Genomic DNA, 17,917 nt, shown 5'->3' with positions numbered 1-17,917 from the left:
GCGACTTGGAATTTTGACACTAAGACTTGCTAATGACTGGGTATTAATGTAAACAGATGTGCAATTTTTTATCGCGGAGAATCCCCGGCGCCATTTGTTTTCCCGCTACGTCTCGTTTCTCGATTCACCCCTAAATCTCTTGTCGTCGTCGTTGGTTTCTTACGGTGCCTCATAAACAACGCGGTGTTAATGCCTTTCATCAAGAGGGAGATGAGGGAAGGCTTATGAGAAGGGGACACGCGACTTACTGATTTTAAAATAATGCTTTAGTATTCTCTCGCGTTTTCGTAATATTTTGACAAACAGTTATAATTTATTTTAATGTAAAATTTAATAATAATTTCAATTGTCAAGATCAAATTATGCTACTCGGGTCTTATTAGATACTTCATAATAAATACTTTCATCGAAGGATAATAGTTTTAAAAAATGTGACTAACAATTTATAGAATGAAATAAATTCACGAGAAAAGAAATCTTAGTAGAAGGAACTCGCATAAAGATTGTCGGTCACGTGATACGAGTTTTTACTCTCTTGTTGGCTGCGAGGTTGAGACAAAATGACAAAGGGATGGAAAAAAAGCTAGACGGGTGTGTGAACTGCTCCGCAAGATGTTGCGGTCCATTACAGCCTGCTGGGTTCGGAAAAAAGAAGCACAACCATCTACGACTTATCGGTAAAACATCATCGACACTGCTGGAATACCAAACAATACAGCTCGATAGAATACAAATCTTTTCAGAAACAAAAATACATTTTTATATGCTTTTGAAATGTCATTCAGATATTGAAAAAAAAAAGAGATCGAGAGATAATTCATATGTTATAAAATTATATATTATTATATTTTTTATAATAATATAACAATTAGTTTAATTGTAAATAATCGAGAAAAATAAAATTGTGAAAATTCAATAACATTAATATTACAAAAACAGTGTATTTATATACTTAATATTCTCATCGTAACATCACTATGGTTTAATATCATTTTACATTGCAAATACTAATGTGAAATAACGAATGCGTCTATATCGTGAGCAGCTGGTATTAGAAAGCTGATTCAGACTCAGGAAACATCCACTTCAGGAGTATATCCGGGGTCCATTACCGAGATCTTGGAAAGCAACCGCCCGAAACCGACCGAGATTTGTGTTTCTGCTTTTATATCGCGCCCTAACTCCAGCTCCAACGGTGTTGTATATGAAATTATAATCCCCTAAAGACTATATTAACAGTGAAATTCAAACTTCTATGTTTATGCATAGATAATATTTGAAATTAAGACATTACAGATTAATAATTTTCTATCTTAAATTGTTAGAGCTATTATACCCAATTTTATAATCAATAAAAAATGTCTTATTACTATCTTTGTAATTGTTTAACAAAAATCAATCACCTTTTATACATGTAATTACAAAATTGATATAACTCTTTCTCTCAACGTAATGATTTTAGAAAACTGTTTGTGGACAGAAAATCATTTGTTTCTACAAACACCTGATATTAAGAACGATAAAGGTGACAACAGATATTTCGCTGTCCATAAATTCGGAATAATGAAATTCCATTGTGGACAAATGTGGATTACATATATCTCCGATTATGGATCTGCAGAGAGGTGGCGTAATCGAAAAACGGACGTAAATCATTTCGCAAATCTGTACAACGCCGTACGCACACGATCATCCATAAATATACCGATGGCCGAATAAAAATCCGTACAACAGCACAGCAGAAAACGGCTTCGGCTTCGGAAAGAGTATCGGTACGACCCCCTCGGCATGAGCTATCCACGTCGAGTTTATCGGTCGTTCTATGCAAGAGATTTGAAAAAAACGATTTATTCGGAAATATGTCGGCTTTATATATCGTTATGGAGCATACAAGCGGGAAACGACGTCGTGCCCGCCACCACCTTTTTGCCCCCTCGCAACCCCCGTACTTTATTGTTCCCGCTCGTCCCGCTCGGTTCGCATACATTGGGAATATTTATTTTTATTACGGCCACCTCTCGCGCTCCTGAGTCAACAGATTTCTTGTCACCGCACCGGTGCGAATCGATTCTGACGCTTTCGCGGCTCCGACGCTCTTTCGGAAATTAATAAATCTGGAAAATTTGAGTTATTGCCTTCATTCTTCTCTGATCTCGCGATTTTCGTAATATATATTCTTACGAACTTTATGGATAAAACGAATTCAACATTTGCTTCAGAACTCATGCACTTTTAAATTTCATAAAATACTTATTAGTATTATCTACGCAATACGTATAAATAATTATACAATCATTTTTGTTATAAATAATTTAAAAAGTGACAAAAAATAAAAATATACAAAAACGTACATACGTTGTCCGAGGTTTTGTCACAAACAATAAATTTTACTAATAGCAATGTAAAAAGATACGTAAAAAAAATAATTTTATTTATATATTTGAAAGTATTAATGAAATGTTGTAAATTAAAAATATCGAATTAAAAATTATTACAAAGCCATATAACAGAAGAGAAGTTTTATAAAGTAGATAAAAGTTTTCTAATTTGCTTAGAATAATTAAAAGTAAACAATAGAAACCAGTAAGTAATTTTGAAACTATGTAATTCTGAATAAGTTTCTATGTTTAAACAACAATTGAATAAGCAATTTTATCATTCTCTAAAACGCTCGTTTAAGTTCTCGCGTGCTCACATTATATCGCTTTAATATTTTCGAGAAGACATCCCTTACGAACTTGGCGGCCACTAGCGAGTCCAGTAAATCTTGCCCTCCTGCTACCGAGGAACCGAGCCACCCCCGAAGCCACCCCCGCCTAGCCATTCTTATTCCCTCGTTACTCGCAGCTTCGCTCGAGGCGGCTCTCTCCTTATTATATCGTCTTTCCACGCCATAAAATCGGAAAAGAATTTCGCCCCCCAAGACAATAGAAACTAATAAATTTGATTACTGATTACACCCGCGAATTTTCGAGAGAAGGTGCGGCCCTTAATGCACGCCAAATCCACTCTACCGTCTCTATAGATCTCCCCAGTGCTTTAAACTTTACTTTCTCATTAAAATTTTTTTATACGGCATAGCGCGTATTTTACGGTAGCAAGTCTGATGTGATAATATGCTATTATTAGTACATCCGTCGAAAAAGAATATTAAGCTTTGTGATATAAAGATATTATGAATATATTATGTTAGATTCTCTTCTTGATATGTGATAATATTATTGGATAATAAAATAATAATATTTTTATAATTGTAATATAATATAATTTATATATTTGTTGCGACGTTTTTTCGCAATTATATAGCAAATCTGATAAAATATTTTTTATTTGAAATAAATTGGGATTTAATTTGAACCGTATATATGATATAATTTTAATATATTACAATTAATGAATCAAATTTTTATATGTTTTATATCTAGCACAGCTATATATATATAATATTATTGTAGAAGAATATTGCACAGCTACGTTAGATATTCCGTGTTATCGCCCCGGCAGTAACGTCTTATGTTTTAGCTTATATATTTACTCAGGGGAGAGGTAGGTTAGGTATTTTCCGGCAATACTGGAAAACGAAAGCGGTAGTAACGCTATCGTCGAAGTTAGATAACGGTCGAGGAGAAATCGTAACGGTAGGACTGGGATAGGTTTTTGGGGTGTGCACAGTTTAAACTTTCCGCGACCCTAAATCTCCGGGACCCGGCTTATGCTTCGTAATATCATAATATCGTAATATCGCAAGAGCGGTTTGGTATAATTAAAGTGGAAGTGTCTTTAAAATAGCCGCAGGTGATTGCGGTAAGAAGCCACCCCACAATCTTTCCGCCGTTTTGCGCTTCTCCTACTTTACAAGCGCCAACAATAACCGATGTAGAAACTGCCTAATGTGTACAAAATATATCTTTCCTTACGAATACATAATGAAGAATCAGGTTGAATTTGATAAATTTAAATTCATAATTGTTACTAAACAAAAAATTATTAAACATTGTTATTAACCAAAATACAATTTCATCGTTTTAAGTAGAATAAAACAATCTTTTCGAAACATAAACACCGGATCTATATTCACTCAAACCTTAAATGCACCTATTTTTTTATATTAATCTTCATACTTTTTTTGTCCCCAAAAAACTTGAGTTTTCATAATAAAAATATATAGTAACAAATTTAGTTTACATTCTTGTACTGCACTATATAACTATACATGATACATGAGAAGGAAAATATTTTTGGGATTTGTAACATTTTATAAATATGCCAGTAACTTTTCTTTCAACAACGTATACAGCATATTAACAAATTAATTCCATTAATTTTATTAGTTTATTAATTATTCTTTGAAACGTTCTAACAGTTTTAAACTAAACTGCAGATATTCATTTACATCAGACAATAACTTTACATAAAATATAGTTTAAAAATTTATTAATAAAATATATTAATAAAATAATATTCAATTTATAAATTTTATTTTAATTGGCCATATTTTAAATTGTGTTATTTTCTGGCCATATAATATATAATATTGTATCGTTGTAATATTACACGCAAACGAAATCTCTTGAGAGGAGCGTATGCTTGTCAGTTACAGATGCTTAATCTGACATATCAACCCCTACACTTCTACTGCTTTTTCTGATTTTTTGTTGGTACGCAACGTCTACAAACAAGATTTAAATATACGGTCATCACTTTTTACGTCCCTTTTATTCATTCGTTCAACATTCCAGTGAAAATGGCCAATATCAAAATGCTACATAATATGATATTCTTGATAATCCTACCAGGAGATTTAATTAACTTCGACCAGATAAAGAAATATTTAATGACAACATCGTATCTCATATATATCTTCCGAAATACTTTTTAATTTGTAAAATATATTTAATATTTTATTTAAAAAAGATAAAGAAAACATATATATTTGTGAATTTGATTTTCTGATCAACAATGACATTGTAATGACCGTAACACATATACTTTTTAATATAAAAAGCAGAATAAATTTTGAATTATATAAAATATTTCTAAAAAAAAGTTCTTGAAATAAAATACTAAATATAATTATTTAAAAATATTATGGTATACTGCCGCAACAAAATGTTTCGTTTTAATATAGTAAATTAAAATAAATGGTAGACAGCTATCTCTCTCTCCAATAGTACCAATTCAATGATAGGATTATATTTTTAATCTTCGAAAGCTTTTGTATAATAGATTTTAACTTCATATAATACATTTAATTAATCTTAAATAGTAATTTAAAAAATATATATTTTTAATTTATCAAATATATTTGTATAGATTTTAACTTCATATAATACATTTAATTAATCTTAAATAGTAATTTAAAAAATATATATTTTTAATTTATAAAATATATTTGTTAGTTCTTGTTTCTGTTTACATCAAATTTATCAATTTTATCTTAATAATTTTTAGAAAACACGTCAAAATTTGTATAATTACCTACAATTAATTTAAAGGACTTCTTTTCCATTTTATTTACTGATGGAATGAAAAACTTGCGTAAATTTATGCAATAGAAATCTCTTTTACCAACTATCGTATAAATCGGAAAATATACTATCAATGTTAACAAAATTTGAACATTTAAATTACCATTTAACATACCTTAATTAATTACCATTGGTCTTTGAATTTCGATTAATTTATTGCTTATAATTAAAAAATATTTTAATAATATTTGATGACAAATAATTTTTTCACGAAATCCATAAAAAGTATTTTTCAAATATAATAAATAGTTGCAATTGTGAATCTTTGAGGAATTTTTAACCAACGGTTGTTTTTTATTAAAAATTTATTAACAAAATAAGTTTCGAGAAATATACTAAATTCAGTGAAATTAATAATATTAGAAAAAATAAAATGTAATCAATTTGTATACAAATAATTTTAATTAACCATTTAATGGATACATGGAACTCATAATTTAATTATAGCAGAAAATATTTCGTGATCTAAAATTTATACTTATATATTCTCTGCTTTAATTAATTTATATCTACTTTTTCTAAATCTATTTTTGATCTTGCGTTTTCATGTTTTTATATATACTTGTTTTAAAAGTAAAGGATAAAATGTGTAAAACAATCCTTTTGAAATAGCGTTTACTTTTTATATTTCTTAAAACTTATTTTATAACTTTTTAATAAGAAACGACCGGTTAAACGTTACAGTCTTCTAATAATATACGTCAAGATCAAGATTATTGGGAGAGGTTATTGCTCCCCTCATCTCCATTTTTACCAATCAATTCAATTTCACTCACCAGCAAAGAGCGATGCAGGATTTGCAATTTACTCCGTTAACTCATCGTAAACTTCACTTTTGTTGGGAATGCTGCACATCGGTAGCTTCGTCGAGGAAATAAACCGAGGAAGTACGATCAGTATTTAATCGCTATTGAACAAACTTCGAAAGTTGATCGCGTGATTTATTTTCGAAAGAACACAAAAATCGCGACTCTACTCCGCGATTACTGTCCACGATATGCGAAAATACGAGGTAGAATTCACTTTGTTGCACGACGGATGTATAAACTGCACTCGTCCGTTTTATCATGTACGCGCTATGGCAGATTTGTTATTAGGTCAATGGACGAGCATCTAAAGTCACGGTATTGCAGGCGGATTTCCTTTAGCAGTAAATTCCGACACATCAAAGCACTTTTAATGAGTAAAATTCGCGGAGAATTCGTGCTCCGTCCGCGTTTGGAACCGACGCGCTCGAAACTGTCATGGCGATCGGACAAGCGCGCCACGCGCGGCGCGTTGAGTCGTTTGAACTGAAGGTAGTTGAAAGTAGAAAATTAAGTTGATATTCATAATCGATTATTACAGTTAAAACTATTTTAGGGTGGTATTCATAATCCATTTTTATTTTAAGACCGTCTTAAATACAATCTTAAGATATCATGAACCAATCAGACAGCCGTATTAGCATCTTAAGATATTACTTAAAACAGCCTTAAAATAAGAACGAATTATGAATATCGTCCTATGAATACCGGCCTCTGATTGGTTCGCAACATCTAAGACAGCATTTAAGACAGTTTTAAGTATAAGAATCGACTATGAATACCAGCCTTAGAGATCTATTTAAGGTTGTCTTAAGTAACTTTCAAGTCTCATATAACTGGAAAAATACCGATTGAAAAAGAGACTTTATTATAGTGTTTAGAAAAGCTCTCGACACCGAAATAAAAAATGTTTAAAAAAAAATTGATTTGATCTGACTTCGGTGACGCCGAAAAAGAAACTGATAAGATTAGTAAATCTTAAAGATCATCTTGAACTTTACAGTTTTTGTATGAAACGTTTTTCTTAGAAATGCTTATTTTTCAAGATAATTAAGAAGTTTGGGATTTTTGATATTAAGATTAGTAAATCTTAAAGATCATTTTAAACTTTACAACTTTTGTATGAAACGTTTTTCTTAGAAATGCTTATTTTTCAAGATAATTAAAAAGTTTGGGATTTTTATATATATCCTGTGTATAAAATTGATGTATTTTTGTGTATAGTTGAATATATTATGAATGATAGTATATTATATTAGCAAAAAAATATTTTTAAACATAATAAATGATACAGGTAAAAAACTTTTAACGATTTCTCAAGACTAATGTCTCTGAGGCCGAGTGTCGCATGCTATGACAAAATAGTAAGGACAATAAAGTGAGGAGTATGAACGGTATTAGACATGAATATCTGCACATTTCAATTTCAAACCAAAAGTACCTATTCTGGACAGCTCCGATTTATAAATACAAAAGTTTAGAAAATCTTCAGTAGATATATGTTTTATTGTATTTATAAAAGAAATGTTCTTATTGAAACTTAAACACTAAAGTTATTAAATTAATATTGACGTAAACCTCCACGTCTAACTGCTGGTTGCATCATTCTATTTGGCGGTGTTATTGATATATCAAGATAATCTCCTATTGTGAATCTGTAATTGTATAAAACACATACATGATAATATGTAAATGCCAATAAAAAAAAGAATCAGCTTTCTAATTGAAATTTATATTACCTTGCCTGGGCTAGAGTTTTGTTATCGTCTGCACCTTTCTGTCCAGAACATGTAACACCAATCTCACGCATACGATAACCGGAATTGCGTAACTCAGGAGTCACTAATGAAAAATCAAAGTATGTTCCCTTGCTGCGAGCATCCGGGTTGACTTCCTTAACCAAGCCTGTAATTTCTCGCAAAGTTGCATCCATCCTTCATACAGAGAAATAATTAAAATTAGAGATGACTTCTCATATAAAAGCTATAACCTATAATATATTCTTTGCTTCCTATATCTCTTGCTCTTTCCAATCTTCACGATTATTTTATCGTTAATCATATGTTTTTTGTTACATATTGCTTAACTTTTTCGAATTTTATCAACTTTTATCACAGATGACAGAAGGAAATGGCATAAGAGGGAAAAAGACAAAGTAAAAAGTGATAAAAAGCAAAAAACAGGATGCAATGAGCACATTGAAGATTAATCTTAGAGTTGACATCAAATTATTAAGAATCATAATAAGATAGAATCTTGTAGTCTCTCCTCTGTTATAAATAATGATAATATTACCATGTATATATCTGCAGCTCATTTGAAGGCACATTCCCTCTGCTATACTCCATTATATTATGATGACGTCCAGTGTTGCAGAATACTCGCAGTAGAAGCGGACACGTCTGAAATGCAAGCGAGTGCAATATTATCGCATTTACGATTAAAGAAAAAGCACTCAAATCCACGAGAAAAACATTTCTTATTGTCAGAAAACACTCGTTATCGTCTCGCTGCCCTGTTTACCTTTTCTCTATCTACCGGCTTCTCAGGGAGCTGTTTCTCGTCGACTACCATAGATTCCAAAGCCGATGTCATTTCACTTAATCAGAAATAAGACTGATAAACTGCAAAAGAATCGTTCTACTTTAATAAGGAACGATAAGAAACGTCAAAATCGTGTGATTGTCTGTTTAGACGGGTTCGCGCAATTTCAGAGGTTATGTTTGGTTATGTTTGAAAAGGGTGAAAGGCCGTTTCCATGAGATTCTATCGACAGCGCGCGAGTATTCGAAATGATTGATAGCATAATGGAGATTTCCACGAAGGTCGAGGCGATTATTCGTCAGATCAACAGATGTATATACATGTACGACGTAATGAGAACAAAATAATTTTATCGAGCAGATTTTACTGGAATCTCTCGGGCGAAATGAAGCGTGGATGATTCACGATTACGTCTGGTTCGCGATTTATTTTTTACGTCTGTGTATATGTTGCTTTATTTGCGTATTTGCGAAGCTCGATTACTTTATGTGAAATGCACATGTTCTTGAGATATAAATGTTCTTAAGAAGTAAATTTGAGAATAAATTTTACATAAATTTTTATTGTACAAAAATAAAAAAATGAGATTTTATATAAATTGCTGACCAGAACAAAATAAAAAATGGACTAACGACGTTTGTGTAAGTTAAATATTTCATGGAATTGATGTTGATATATCAAAACTTTCATTAACTTGATTGAAGATTCATTTGTCAAGAATTAGTATTTATAATCAGATTGTATAATTTTATAGCAGATAGCCAGTAGAAATCGAGCAGAATCTATCGTTTTGTAATAAAAAAATATATATTATGTTTATCTGATTAACGGTACGGCAGATTTTGATCAGTTTCTACATTTTGTAGTTTGATGCATGGAAAACAAATTAGCGACGACGAATTATGTGTTATCCCTGACGAAAAAAGAAATCGGAGTATAAGTCAAATGTATAAACGAAGCTTCTAAGAGACAAGAAATTTTATTACGTTTTTACTTTCTCCTTACATTCGATTTACTCTTTCATTTTTATTTTCGTCAGGGATGTAGCTGGAAATTTCGCCACATGCCAATTGTTAATTAATTATTAATTAACGATTAAATTGCTCAAACTTTGATCGAAGTCATCCAAAGAGAACGATTTTTAATTGCAATAGCGCTTCTATATCTATCCGAGCAGATTCGCATGTTGGCATACTTTTCTCTAAAAACATTTTTTTTATCTTTTATTTTCAGATTTCGCTTGTGAATTGATTTGAAGAAACAAAAAGGTGTTTAATAGAGCAGGAAGATTAGCGTATAGAAGTCTATACAGCAGGCTCAATTTCTTTTTATAAAAGAACGCAAAAAGTATCTCGCCGCCGCGTAGCATTATCTGTACGAATGAGGGAGTCTTGTTTACGTTCTCCTTTCTTGGTTTGTACTTATCCCTAATCGCGACGAGTGACGCTAACGCATACATAATTAACGGAACGGTACATTGTCCCACCAATCCAACTGAAACGAAGGTTTATATTGACACGTTCGCATTTAGCAATACATGAAAGTATTTCTAAATGAATATTTAAGCAGTGACGATGGTGGTAAACCTAATCGGATAGAAATATTCAGTCAATCGGACGATGAGGGAGAGAATAGTTTGTGTCTTAATAAAGTTTCAACATCGCGACCGAGGAGTCGTACCAAGAGCAGTCATCGAAAAGATAACGGCTATCGTAAGTCATCGATTATACATTTATATATACATTATATGTGTGTTTATATCTGTAAGGCTATTAATTTTAATAAATATATATCTAAATCTCATTAATAATCGCTGAAATATTTATATATACATTTATATATACATGATATGCGTGTTTATATCTATAAGGCTATAAATTTTAATAAACATATGTCTAAATCATTAATAATCGCTGAAATATTTGGAGCATATAGAGTCGAGAGAGCGAGACCAAGAATTACTTTGTAATTATAAAGTTATAATTAATCAGACTGAATAATAGAACGTTCGAGATAATTCTTCTAAAATCGGTTTTTACTAATAAGTATTCCATCGAGAGATATTTCTTTCAACTGAAGTCACAAAGCATTGATTCAAAATTCCCTGGTGAAAATCAAAATCGGAGTCTAAGTCGAATGCATCGCGAGAAAAAAAATGGTTGCAATTATCATAATCTAGTCATAATTTGTAGTTATTTTTAGGACAACTACATATTGATAATTATTTTAATTACGCAAATATATATAATCAATTATACTTAATAATAATCACATAATATGCACTGCTTTAAAATCTTTCGGTTTTTCATATTATTATTAGTATATAAATAGTAAATACATTTAAGAAAATAGTTGTATTTATTACAATTACGATTCTATTTAATGAATAAAAATGATTATTTTACTTACCACCATTTGTATCTTAAGATATTTTATTATATTAATATCTTTAAAATTATTTTAAATAATAAAATTTGTTCATGTTGGGAGAACTATAATACTATAATAACGTAATATAAAAATGGAGTCCCTAACTCCATTATTTTACCATGCAATTATAGTCAAAAATACTTTTCTCTCAGTATACAAGAAGAAAATGAAGTTTGTAAAAGAGACATTAACGCTCCTTTTACATTTTGCATTCTCAATTTTTGCCTCTCCTAGAATAAGTTTTACTTACACTTCTGTTACTGCCTCTTTATGTTCAACTTACAGCGGTTTCACCAATTATTTCATCTCGGTTCAATTCATTCTTTATCTTTATCTAATTCTTAGGATTAGAAAAAGATAAACGCCAAGTTAAACCAAGGTTATCAAAGTAAATTGACATTGATAGAAACGAGCGTTCTATTTATACACTCTAATTTTTTTCCGGAGAAAGACGCCAAGTTTTTTTACTCCGATTTTTTAAAATATTTTCGCCATGGGATTCCAGCTAGTTTAACAGCTGACGATGACACGTGCAGACTTTCCCCTCTTTTGTTTATTTGTTTGATAAACCGCTCCCATCAAGGCGCATCGAGTCCCATAGATACGGTGCGGGTGGTGGGTCGCGCGGGTGCATAAAAATAGTTTAACTAATTAAAGTGGACATGCATCTTTATCGCGCAGCTCCTCGCGCTTTCTTTGCTAAGAGTAACCAAGAGCACAGGGAGCACAGCGCGTCGCGTCGACGGCACGCATGTTCGCCCGCTCGTAGTCTCGAAGGGTCTGGAAGCGTCCGCACTTCAGTGTCTTCAGTCGACACTGTCGACAGCATGCGTCGGCGACCGCGACGTATGTTTTGGTCTCGATACGCGGTAAGCGGCGGTCTCGCGTGAGCGCCGCGACTATCGTCCGGATTGTCTGCGCTCAGATGACCTGACGGACCAGGCGATCCTCCTCTCGCTCGCGCTCGTATGATTGTGACCGCGAGAGATCATACACTGGTTGACTGGTGAGCTAACCATCGATCATGCGGAAAAACAATGCTTGTCCCGATCGCGGAACGATGACAAGTCGTTCAGATCGCTGCCGGGAGGAATCCCCGTATCCTTATAATCCTCATCTGATTAACGCTGAAATTTTTCGACGGTCTTGTGAACGCGAGCATTATTCTCGGACGTGATTCAGAACATTGTTTGCATCTGTATTGGTTGCATCTGATCGTAGCATAGATATATGTATTGTCGCTGACGAAGGTGATAAATTTGCATGCATGCATTATAACCTATCACGTTTCATTCATAATTTGAGGAATATATACTTGTACCTAATGTTTAACACATTGTCATAGTGCTTATATCTTTGAGTCTGATTCTATATAGATATGTATTGATGAACATAATTTCTGTAATTTAATTAACTGTATAATAATGTTGATTAGGGTATGACCATTTTGTGGAATGTATACATGACTGAAATAACGTGGAAAAAATGGTAAGCAATTTACCACAAGAATTTAAGAGATATCAGAGGAACAGGAATCAGCTACGACATATACTTGAGGAAACGCAACGTACATTAGAAGTAATAAAACTTGAAAACTTTTTCCCTGGAGGTAATTATCTATATTTGATTTTTTTTTAAATTGATAAATCCATTACGTTGCTAATGAACCTTAGATATATACTAATTATATGATACTTATGCTAATGAGCCTTAGATATATGATATTTATATGATATTTCTTATAGAGAGTATTATCGAGGAATTGCTGCCACCTTTGACCTTAGACAGAGTGACACACATTCTTGATAATTCCCCTGCAATAGTTATTTTTGGACAAGACAATATAGCCAAAGCTTCGCTGGTCAACAATTTGCTTTCTGCTGATATTTTACCACTGTCTAACGATTCATGGAGATGGGTCAAGATTACTTATGGTCATACAAATCATGTCAGTCTCACATTAGGTTTAGAATATGAGGTAGTCGAGACGTTAAAGGCAAACGAAAAGTCATGGAGCACACTTCCTCTCGAAGATCTGGAAAAGTCAATAAACGAAGATATCAATTGTCCCACAGTGCTCGAAGTGAAGTTAGATCAAGCAGTATTGAAAGAAGGTGTTCAAATATTTGTTGTCCCCAACAATGGTGTAGTAACAATTCTTGCTAAAGATCTATTGAAAATTTTACCCATCTTTCTTTATGCTCTTGGAGAACAACCGTTGACTGAGGAAAACTTGGAAGAATTGAGAGATTTGAAAGAGACTTATCCTTATAATCCAATTTTGTTCATATCGTCATTAGCTAACGTTTTGCTGGATGGCACAGATGCAGAATTGACTGAATCTGAGCAGCATAGCCTGCAAAGTCGGATAGAAGTGTCGAGTGTGTCTAAAGAGTCGAAAAGTGATGATAGTATTAATATTGACAAAATGAATTCACTCGGTCTAACGTGGCTGGATCAGTTAAGCAGTTTAGGATTCCTAGGAATGGAAGAGTCTGTGGAAGTTCATCAATTAACATGGCTTGTCGGCGAGCAGTACGTTAATAATTCAAGCGATCTAGTGGATTCATGCAAAAAAACGGACCGCGTTTTGCATTTTACGCGTGCCTGCTTGCAAAGCTATTTGATTAATGCAAGTACTTATTTGAATGAAATACACACGACCAGTCTACGTAAATTTATTTTAAGTGCATTTGACATGGCACGAAAAATACAGATCACTCCTAGAAGGATACAATACGCCCAGCAAAAAGAAAACGAACTTTATGATAGTCTAATGAAGGTTGTTAATGAGCAGCAAATGGAATTGACTGAATTAATACAATGTATTATTCAGGAGATGAAAGACGATATATTAGAATCCACCGATGATATTTTCCAGTATCAGACTGTTCCATTCAATAATAGTGAACGAGCAGAGTGGACGGTTACTGTTCGCGTCGCGACATCGGAAGTTCAACGATTCGTATTAGGCCGCTTGGGCGAGAAAGTCGCAAAGGAGCTCGTAAATTCGGTCAACTGTCTTCGGGAAACTTTTATTGGGACTCTTCAACGTTGTTTAATAAGTCTCGAAAAAACTTACGAACACGATAGCAGCCTGCTAGCTAGTGATGCCTTAAAGCAAATACTCTCCGCGGCATATAATGTGGAATTGCATAATTCGTCACCATCTTTAGTGCATTCATTCCTGGAAAGATTGAGACAGCTCTTCAAATCTTTACCGCTGCCATGGACCCCCACTCCGACTTTGAACGTGACTTGGAGGAAACAAGTTACTGTCGATATCTTGAATTCTTTATCGGCAGCAAGATTGGCAAAGACAATTTCCACGCAATTCAGAGACAAACTAAAATCATCGCACGACGCTTTCCAGACTGCCTTGAAATCTCTAGAGAATTATTATTCGGGGAAGCTAGAAAGAACCGAGGAGCAGAGAATAGCTATACGAAAGTACCACGCACCTAAGTTAGCTAAGCTCGCATTGGAGTCGACGTCGATGATGGATGCGATTCGCTTTGGCATTCCTCATTACGGCAAAGAGATTGGTAGAGGACAGTATGGTGTAGTATTTGCTTGCGATGGTTGGGGTGGAGCACCAGGTCCATGCGCAGTAAAATCCGTTATTCCACCAGACGAGAGACATTGGAACGATCTCGCAATGGAAGTTTATTATACCAGGTCGATACCAGATCATAAAAGGATAGTGAAACTTCGCGGATCTGTTGTAGATCAATCGTACGGCGGAGGATTTGGATTGGGCACCGCAGTTCTCTTAATCACTGATCGATTAAGTCGTGATTTATACTGTGGTATACATGCTGGTCTTTCATGGTTTGAACGTATACAAATAGCAATAGATGTGTTGGAAGGAATACGCTACCTTCACTCACAAGGTCTGGTTCATCGTGATATCAAACTAAAGAATGTCTTACTTGACATAGAAAACAGAGCTAAATTAACCGATCTCGGATTTTGTATTACCGAAGCTATGATGTCGGGTAGTATCGTAGGAACGCCGATCCATATGGCACCGGAACTCCTGTCGGGTCATTACGATAGCAGTGTCGATGTCTATGCCTTTGGCATCTTGTTTTGGTACATATGTGCTGGGAAGGTTCGATTACCATACGCATTTGAACAATTTCATAATAAGGAGCAATTATGGACAAGCGTACGAAAAGGTATATTTTATTATATATAGAAGAAAAGATCGAGCCAATATTATAAACATACATTTATTCTGAAAAAAAGAAAAGATCAATTTCGTCTTATATTTTACAAAAATCATATTAAAATTTATATAATGCAAATCTCTTAATTTAATTCAGCAAAGAATGTATGTCATTATTCTTGAGATGATGATAGTATTTACTGATTTAAGTTCCTATTTGTCTCAGTCTTTCTTATTATTACATACTCACGTTATATGAAGTATTAACGAATGTATTTACATTAGGACTTAGGCCTGAAAGATTGTCACATTTTGACGAGGAATGCTGGACGTTAATGGAACAATGTTGGTCTGCAGAACCATTCAAGCGACCGTTGCTCGGTGCTATTCAACCTGTGTTAGAATCTATTCAGGAAAAAGCAGAAAGAGGCAAGTCCTTGCAAGTAGGCGCACAGAAACAACAAGAGAGTTCATCATCCAAACAAACAAATCTTGCATTAGCATTAGCAGAGCCTAATAATCAAAGAGGTGCTGTATTCAGTCTGCTTCCTCTTAGGCGCAAGGTTTTTAGAGCTGTCAATCCTGTCGCAAGACCTTTTCACAAGACCAAATTTTTCCAAACGGGTATCTGCTCTAACATATTCGTTCAAATGCGAGAATTTTAAATGCCAGGAGATTGAAAATGTCGCGTTACTACTCTGTTATAGATAGCTTATTGATATATTTATTGCTTGGAATGCGCTTGATATATGGCTCATCATTCTCATTTCCATTGATTCGATGATACCCTTAGTAATATTTTATAACACAGTATTAAAGTGACGAACTTTATGTCCGAGTTAATTTTTTTAAATATATCACATTTTTTATCTTTTATAAAATCACATAGAGAATACATATAACGTATGTGTAGCAAAATTGAATCTAAAGTAATTGGGCCGAAGTCATTCCAAATAGTATATCATCAATAAATATTCAACAGATTAGATTTTAAATATTTTATAGTCTTGTATGGAAAATGTTACAAATTTTATAATAAATAATGTATATAGGCATTTGATAATATAAACTTTTTATTATTAGTTAACAAAACATAATATGTTAAATCTTTTTTTTCTTTTTTATATGAAAATATATTTATTGCTACAAAGAATAGTATTTTGATTGTTAAATTACTTCTTAATATTCCTAATTGTGACTACATGATTTTGTTAAGCCGGGAAATAAAGCCGGAATGGTTAACCATAAATGTATATTGTTGAAGAATAAATAAAGTTTCTCACTTTTGTATTTGCTGTTGACACATACTCATTTTGTTTCTTATAAAACCTATCGCACCTATAAATGTATACGTATTTATGAATAATACGTGCATTCATTATTTCACGAATAGAAAAAGATTTTCATATTTGATTAAAGAAATTTATTTGTATATATTGCTTTCAGATTATACAATCTTCACAACCAAGCCTGAAAATTTGGGCGGATATTGATAATACAATTGTTTCAAGAGAATATAACAATGAATTGTACATATTACTGGATAAACATGAAGATGTGAAGATGATGTGCAGAACGATTTATTAATTAAAAAGTGATATAAATGTATGAAGTCTGTATATATTTTTCTAAAGAAAGGAGGAATAGCAATCTTTTAAGGTACGAGTTATTTAACTTTTCAATTCCGATTTTTCGTTTAAGTTTTAATCAAATATTTATAACGTAGTCATAATGATATATAAATAGTGAACATATTTGCTTGTTTTAAAACAGTTATGTTTATCAATTAGATACTTAGTTGACCATTATTTATTATATACATATGTATTTATTATATATATATATATATATATAAACATTTGTAATGTAATCCATGACATATATATTAATTTCATTTCTATATCGGTTTAAAAAAGAGATTTTGCAAAACTCGATATTGGGACAATAATAATAAAAATCAATGCAAATATAACGAAGTTGATCAACCTCTATAAACTTGAAATATATACAACATATGAAAATTTTACTAAACTGCAGCTATGACAGATGAAAATTAAAAAAAATATATAAGGAATAAAATTGGATTGTACTTTACAATTACAATTCATAATCCTAATGTTAGAATATAGAACATTGTAAATTATTTAATTTTGCTTTATAAAGAAAAATTCTCATTCTTCAAGCTCCAGTTTAGTTCAGCACTTAAACATATAACATTTTATACAAATTAACATTTATAAGTAAAAATTCAAATAATATTTGTAGTTTCCTATGTAACTTAATGTTTATTATAATTTCCTAGTGATTATAAACTAAACTACCCCAGATAGCAATCGTTATTTATTGTTTTAATGTCAAAATAACATCTTAAATGTCCTTTTAATGTTAAAATGATAACAAATAATGTTAGTTTACTATCTGGGATATATTGTAAGTTT

General features: G+C 32.4%; 2 protein-coding genes across 4 annotated transcripts; one reads left to right on the top strand and one right to left on the bottom strand.

Annotated features, from left to right (window-relative positions):
* Positions 1 to 7,842: 7,842 nt before the first annotated feature.
* Positions 7,843 to 9,256, bottom strand: Bin1 (histone deacetylase complex subunit SAP18). Its single transcript, XM_018512286.1, has 4 exons — positions 8,858 to 9,256; positions 8,630 to 8,736; positions 8,074 to 8,268; positions 7,843 to 7,989 (listed from the first exon to the last, which is right to left on the bottom strand). The coding sequence occupies exons 1-4, from the start codon at positions 8,927 to 8,929 to the stop codon at positions 7,896 to 7,898; spliced, it is 468 nt and encodes a 155-aa protein (XP_018367788.1). The 5' UTR covers positions 8,930 to 9,256; the 3' UTR covers positions 7,843 to 7,895.
* A 1,289-nt stretch (positions 9,257 to 10,545) lies between these two features.
* Ripk5 (receptor interacting protein kinase 5) lies at positions 10,546 to 17,139 on the top strand. 3 transcript variants are annotated; one of them, XM_018512342.1, is made up of 5 exons: positions 11,960 to 12,306; positions 12,744 to 12,917; positions 13,054 to 15,489; positions 15,765 to 15,908; positions 16,926 to 17,139. In XM_018512342.1, the coding sequence occupies exons 2-5, from the start codon at positions 12,794 to 12,796 to the stop codon at positions 16,970 to 16,972; spliced, it is 2,751 nt and encodes a 916-aa protein (XP_018367844.1). In that variant the 5' UTR covers positions 11,960 to 12,306; positions 12,744 to 12,793; the 3' UTR covers positions 16,973 to 17,139. The 3 variants fall into 3 exon arrangements, with proteins under 3 accessions (XP_018367843.1, XP_018367844.1, XP_018367842.1); XM_018512341.1 differs by lacking the exons at positions 11,960 to 12,306; positions 16,926 to 17,139 and adding an exon at positions 10,546 to 10,590 and having other exon boundaries at positions 15,765 to 16,415; XM_018512340.1 differs by lacking the exon at positions 16,926 to 17,139 and having other exon boundaries at positions 11,961 to 12,306; positions 15,765 to 16,415.
* The last annotated feature ends 778 nt before the right edge of the window (positions 17,140 to 17,917 follow it).

The sequence above is a fragment of the Trachymyrmex cornetzi genome, unplaced genomic scaffold, assembly GCF_001594075.2.
Source record: "Trachymyrmex cornetzi isolate Tcor2-1 unplaced genomic scaffold, Tcor1.1 scaffold4, whole genome shotgun sequence".
Lineage (NCBI taxonomy): Eukaryota > Metazoa > Arthropoda > Insecta > Hymenoptera > Formicidae > Trachymyrmex > Trachymyrmex cornetzi.
The sequence above is the reverse complement of the archived record's forward strand: the minus strand, read 5'-3'. Positions and strand labels throughout refer to the sequence as shown.